The sequence below is a fragment of the Poecilia latipinna genome, unplaced genomic scaffold (genome assembly GCF_001443285.1).
Source record: "Poecilia latipinna isolate Pla-1442-1.1 unplaced genomic scaffold, P_latipinna-1.0 Scaffold1623, whole genome shotgun sequence".
In the NCBI taxonomy this organism is placed as follows: domain Eukaryota; kingdom Metazoa; phylum Chordata; class Actinopteri; order Cyprinodontiformes; family Poeciliidae; genus Poecilia; species Poecilia latipinna.
The window spans coordinates 159,873-166,342 of record NW_015114239.1 but is presented as its reverse complement, the minus strand read 5'-3'; the positions used below and the strand labels follow the sequence as shown (position 1 = coordinate 166,342).

Sequence of the window (6,470 nt, the reverse complement as noted above, 5' to 3'; positions counted from 1 at the left end):
GGGGTACCCTGGGTATAATTTACCATGCAGTCCTGCCTGCTCCAACACACCTGAATCAAATGAGTGAAATCCCTCATGAGCACGTCACTCAACTCCACAGAGCCCAAGTAATGAACCATTTATTCGAATTAGCGATGATGTAGAAGAGATGGATCGAGAGGTTGCAGGATCATAGCTCTCAAGGACAAGAGTTAGACGTTACTTTTATTTTAGGACATTACATGTAGTTTATGATTTGAACACTAGTGCTGTTAAAGATATGAAGATCTTTACTTAAAATGTTAAATGTAAGATAGTGTGATCATTACAGATGAATAAAACATGGACATTTCCATGTAATACACAGTGCATGCACTCAATACTTATCCGCAGAGTTTGCTAGAATTGCAGCATCAATAGGGCATTGCATCAAGGTGATTATCCGAGGGTGCTTTTCAGTGACCTTCATCTTGTCAGCATTGTTGGGTCTGGTGTCATCTTCCTCTTCACAGTACACTATGGGGTTCTATTCAGGCCTGGGACCACTGAGTAACTGTCCAGCTTCTGTCAGCATTTTACATGAACTGAAAAACAAAACAAACAAGCAAAAAAGGAGCTTTTGAGAATGCCTATGATTCTGGAGTGGCCAACCTCCAAACATTCCTGCCCCCCTAAAAACACCTGTAAAATGCATAGATGCAGTTCTTCAATTCTTTGAAGCATACGCAGCAGCTTGATCTCTCTGTGTGAAGGTAACACTGAATATTTAACATGTTAAGTGGTACTTGATTCACATGGTGAATCAAGTACAAGGTGAATTTAATTGGATATGGAGGTGAATTTAATTGGATATGATGAATTTAATTGGTTATGGAAAGAGCGTAGACCAGCACTATTGATTGAAATAGGTGTCAATCAAAAGAAAAGAAGCTGATGGCCATTTTGGCTTAATGATGTGGATGCAACAGTTACACCCCAAAGACCTGGATACAGCTTCCTGTGGTTCTTGAACCATAATCTAGACTGCGGTTAACTGCTGTTTTGTATGCTCTTTTTTGCTACCCCACTTTTTCCTTTCTCTCAACTTTCCATTGTCATTTTTTATTATGTGTCTTTACCAATGTGCTTTTGTGGTTTAAAATGGATTTGAAAAAGCATAATTCATTTGTCCTATAAAGGTCAGTGACCATACCACACAGGCAAAGTTTAAAACATTTTAATAAAATCATATCGACTTCTTGGGAATAACTCGATAATTAACTCCTAAATGACTAGAAGTCGCTACAGTGGACAGATAATCAAAAACCGTTAATCTTGGATCTGAGTGTGTTGATAATTTCTTTGCATGTAAACCACTTCATTGGAATCTAATATACTGATTCCTACACTGTCACCTAGTGGTCTATAAGTGTAAGTTCACAAAAATCAATAAAAACCAAAACTTACTTGGTCATTTTTTCTGTATGGGAACCTTTTAGGTAAATCTGGTAAGTTCAGACAGATGTAATTCTAAAAGTAATTAATTTTATGTAAGTAGGACATCTAAACTTATAAATATTCATTAAAACATCATTCACCACATTTAAACCTACTTTACTAGAAATGGCAGGAGTTAGTAAAAGGCTTAACTTCTTTTATTTAAGTATAAAATAGGAAGCATAAGGAATGAAATACCATTGTAGTTGTGTAGTCATTAAAACTAAATAATAATAAAGTAACAGAATGGGAAAGGATACACAGGAAAATCGAAAAAGGGCTAAATTGACTAAACTAAATTACTTCAGACAAAACAAAGCGGTACACTTCTACGGTTTATGTTATGCACTCCTAGTCAACAGGGGGCAGTGTAATAATTACACAGAAAGGGGCGGATTGCTAAATAGCCAATCAGAGGAGGCCAACACGGGCGCAAAGAAAAAAGGAAAAGGAAGCTGCACTGCCGCCATTTCACGTGAAAAGCAGCGCGGTTAGACAACCACCGAGTGGTTGTATTTTCATAACTTAGATTGATTTGGCGGAGGTTAACCTTCTTGCCATTTTGAAGTCAAAAATATTTTTTATTAGGCTATAGAGGCCTCACAGTTTCAGTCTTAGGAGCTTCGCTTCGTTGCTTGGAAACGACCAAGAAAAATGAGTTACGGTAGGCCGCCGCCAGACGTCGAAGGGATGACCTCCCTCAAAGTGGACAACCTGACTTACAGAACTTCTCCCGAAACTCTCCGACGAGTTTTTGAGAAGTATGGTCGGGTGGGGGACGTGTACATTCCCCGGGACCGGTACACCAAAGAGAGCCGCGGTTTCGCCTTCGTGCGTTTCCTCGACAAGCGCGACGCTGAAGACGCAATGGACGCCATGGATGGCGCGCTGCTCGACGGGCGCGAGCTGCGGGTTCAGATGGCCCGCTACGGACGGCCGCCGGACTCGATGTACAGCCGGAGAGGGGCTCCACCGCGCAGGTACGGAGGCTACGGACGAAGAAGCAGGAGGTAATTTTGAATATAGGTGTAGCATAATGTTTTTGTTGTACATGTGCTCGAATGGGCACGTGGTCACAGAGCTTAGAGCAGCGTGGTTCCAAGTTTTTTTTTCCAGTAGGTTCATAAAAACAATTATATCGAGAGCATATAAAATGGTTTTAACATGCTTCAAAGCATTTTAAATTAATTTATATTATATTGAAAGATTAGGCTTTAATATCATATTTTCCTTTTATTATAATAACTGTATCTTAGAAAAAAGCTTACTTCTGAAAAGAGTAGGGACAAGATTATTTTAACAATAAATTGTATTTAAACACTAAATAGTTACTGTTGTAGCATTTATGATGGAATTTTTTTTGTCTTCCTTCCTGCAAAAGGTGTAGCTGCCAGATTGCAGCATTGCTGCTTTTCTGTTGCTGTTTGGTTTCACTTTTTTATGCCTTGTCATTTTGTGTGCGTCTACAGTCGCTCAACTAGTCCCCGCCGTCGCAGACGAAGCCGCAGCCGCTCCAGGAGCAGAAGCCGTTCGCGATCCAGGAGCCGTAACCGTTACAGCCGCTCCAGGTCTCGTTCCTACTCCAGGTCCAGATCGAGGTCCAGGTCCAAGTCGAAGTCCAAATCCAAGTCCAGAACGCCGAGGCGGAGCAAGTCGAAGTCTCCTTCCAGATCACGGTCTCGCTCCAGATCCAAATCCCGTTCCAGGTCCAAGTCCAAGTCGAGGAGTCGAACCCCGGGTTCCAACAGGGGGTCAAAGTCCCGATCCAGGTCTAAGTCCAAGAGTGGACCTAAATCACCAGGAAACAACGAAGCAGAGCCTTAACCCAAATGTGGACGCAATATGACGGTATTCAGGGGAAGGGTTGATTTATTTTATTCTTTATCTATTGAAATGTTGTTTATTTCTTAAATTTGTGTTCTGCAGGCTTTACGCTTCACGCAAGTGGCAAAGTCTGCAGAATGCTGTTAGAACTTTGTTAAATGTCTAGTATTAGCTTTGTGTGTGCTTTATTTTGAAACTTTATTTCCCAGCCAATTTAAAGTACACACAGGCAGTAGGAGATTTGGTTTAAAAAGCATCATGATAAAAATGGGGTGCTCACATTTGTATTGATGTTTGGGCTGGGAGGCGGGTGGTTGGGATGTGGGATGCTTACTCAAACCGTTCACCTAAATGTGGAATTCTTTCCTCCAAGCTGCTGAGTCCTGTTTGCAAAGAGAGGAGGAGGAGATGGGGGTGTTGCAGTGTGAGAGCAGTTAGTGTGTGACCCGCCCATGTGACCTGCCTGTTGCTGAGAGCCATTGCAGTTGCTAAGGAGCAGGTCACCGAGGCAACGGTGGTTGCTATGAAGCAGGTCGTCATGGCGGTGGTTCGGGCTGTCAATTGGTGTATGAGGTGGTGTGGTGAGGTACGTTCTCGCGGGGCACACAGGCAGATGCACTGAGCAGTTTACCCACCTGTGCCTGTGGTTTCCGCCGCCTCACATAAAGGGAGCCGACCCCGAGGTTTGTTTTTCCCAATATGCCCGGGTGCAAGACCCTTGTTAGAGCTAGTGTGGGAAGAATTGGGGCCAGGAAACATGTAAAATAAGGAAGTGAGTTATTGAGTAAAATGTTTACCTAGGATTTCTTAACTGTCAGGACAGAGATCATGCAATAAATATTCAGATCAGCTGCAGGAATTGATACCAGCGTCTATTTTTTGCTCTTGGTGACTTAAGTTCTGTTTTTCCTTCCAGATCTTGCATTGAGCCTTTGAGGACATCCGGAACAGCCTCACTTTTTGGCAAGAATACTCCACTATTACCACTGAATGCAGACTGAAAGGTTAATTGGATATTGGTCTAAAATGTTTTAAATGTTTAAGTTCCTTTGTAATCTGAGACAAATTCTGTAACTTTGACATCATTTGTAAAGCTGAGTATATTGAAAGGGATTTATGGGGTATTTTTTAATTTGCCGTTTTGGGGTGGGCTTTTTCATTGAATTTGTAATAAATTCCTCTGAAACAAAATATAATTTTCAGCAGGCTCTGTTCATTTTTGAATATGAAACTTATTTGAAAAGTTGATGTAGGAAATGATGTCTCTTTGTTTGCAGTATTTACAGCTGTATTGCCACTCATACTGGGGGAGGGAAATGGCTTAGTGTACAGTGACATAAAAGCCATTTAAATTTGTGATTTGCTTAATCCAGCAACATTTTGTTTCTGCTTTTTTTCTGTCTAGTTCAAGTTGCTTTCCTATGACTCTAACCTTCTTTCTTGTGTATCTTTTGTGCACTAGGCGCAGTTGTGTAGCAGTTGAGTAATGCTGGTTAGCTGTTAAGATGCGGTGCAGTGCGGTGGTGACATGGTGTGGCGTGTTGCGGTGCTGAGTGCCCGGTGCAGTTCCGGGGCTCGACCCTTCGCTGCCGTTTGCCGGTTTGTAAGCTCACAGGTGTGGCAGATCATCCATCCTCTCCTGTCTGTGACCTCTACTTCCCTACATGTGCTGTACATATTGTCTTCTATCCTCTTCACCCTTCCTTCTCTTCTGTGTCCCAATGTCAACCTTCCTTCTGTGGTTTATCCACTGAATTGGTCTTGCTTGCTTTGAAAAAATAGCCCAGTGGGACGCCAAGAGAAGGGTTAAGGGGCAGTTAATGGCTTCTTAAGAAATCTTTTGAATCGCATTCTGTGTACCTCAAATGTCTTGTAACTGCATCAAATGAATGCCAATAAAGGTTTTTGTTGGAATTGAATATGTCTAACTTTGTGCTCAATGTCTTTGTTGGTGTAACTTGTTAAATATGAATGATTCTCGACATATTTTAGCTTGTATAAAGTACTAGTTATATGTAATCTGCAATGTCCGTAAGAAATATTGAACAGTAATTTTTTCCCCCCAAACATTTCTTTTTTTAAATTGGTTTCCTAGAGTCTTGAGGAAGAGTGGGGGAGGCATAGGATCCAAGATGGTTGAAGTCTCTGATGTGTTGCTCATTTGTGTTTTCTGAAGTCCAAAATCAGTGCAGGTCTACAAAACTTTGTAGTACTTTTGAGTCGGTACATCCATTTGAAAGTTTTGAAACGCTACATGCTGCCCTCTGCTGGTGAGCTTTATGTAAATGCCAGATGTATCGATGCCTGATTTTAATACCGCAGCATCTCTGCTTGATTGGGCTCCAAATTCACCCTGACAATAAAAATCAAAAAAATTATAAGATGAGGTACCAAACCCAACTCTGCTGAAGTCTGACTTCCTTGACAATTCAGCAGAAACAGACTAGAGGTGTCAGTGCAATTCAGGATTTGCAAACAAATCCTGAATGAATACTGATTAAAAAAAGCTTTTCAGTGATATCCTAACTTATTGAGATGCACTTGTATTTCAGAGCTGGAATTTAAAGGCAGGGAAAGTACAATCATTGACTTCCTCACAGGAAAACAACATGAACACTTCTTCCATGAAAGAGTTCAACTGTTAATCAGCAACTCACACCACTGTTAACTGTTTATTCATGAAAGGAAGCTGTATATCACTGCCTTACTGTTAGCAGAGTTCACAGAGCTGCTGTAAAATAATAAACCATCTCAGGGGAACTCTTAGTCCTGCATTTACTTTTCTGTTTAGAAGGATTTTATTTTTTGTTGCAAACTAGAGTTGAAAATTACAGCAGTGTTTTATGTCTGTTTTTAAATTCTGGCTGTTCTCTTCAGAAAGGACGTTTTATGGCTTATAAATTGTACCTAGATTTATAATTACAATTGCACCAAATCTAACCTAAATTTCACTAATAAGATCTAATGCAGCTTTTGTTAAAATGACCAAACCTGAAAGCATTGAGCCAAAAATGAAGCAATTTGAGGTGACTTGAATTGGTGAGGCACCAATTTTTATTGTCAATTAAAAAATACTCAAGTTACAACAAAATTTAAATTTTATAGAAAACTAAAATAACAAAAAATATGTTGCGATATGTAGACACATTCAATAAATCAGTTAAAATCATAAGTAGGTGCTCCAAAGTCTA

General features: G+C 40.5%; 1 protein-coding gene across 4 annotated transcripts; it reads left to right on the top strand.

The window, feature by feature from the left end:
• Positions 1 to 1,888: 1,888 nt before the first annotated feature.
• Positions 1,889 to 5,198, top strand: srsf2a (serine and arginine rich splicing factor 2a). 4 transcript variants are annotated; one of them, XR_001428324.1, is made up of 3 exons: positions 1,890 to 2,465; positions 2,925 to 4,283; positions 4,742 to 5,198. XR_001428324.1 is itself a non-coding variant. In XM_015059368.1 (3 exons), exons 1-2 carry the CDS (start codon positions 2,110 to 2,112, stop codon positions 3,277 to 3,279), a joined length of 711 nt encoding a protein of 236 aa, XP_014914854.1. In that variant the 5' UTR covers positions 1,890 to 2,109; the 3' UTR covers positions 3,280 to 3,303; positions 4,196 to 4,475. The 4 variants fall into 4 exon arrangements, 3 of the variants coding, with proteins under 3 accessions (XP_014914855.1, XP_014914854.1, XP_014914853.1); XM_015059368.1 differs by lacking the exon at positions 4,742 to 5,198 and having other exon boundaries at positions 2,925 to 3,303; positions 4,196 to 4,475; XM_015059369.1 differs by lacking the exon at positions 4,742 to 5,198 and having other exon boundaries at positions 1,889 to 2,435; positions 2,925 to 4,472.
• Positions 5,199 to 6,470: the final 1,272 nt, after the last annotated feature.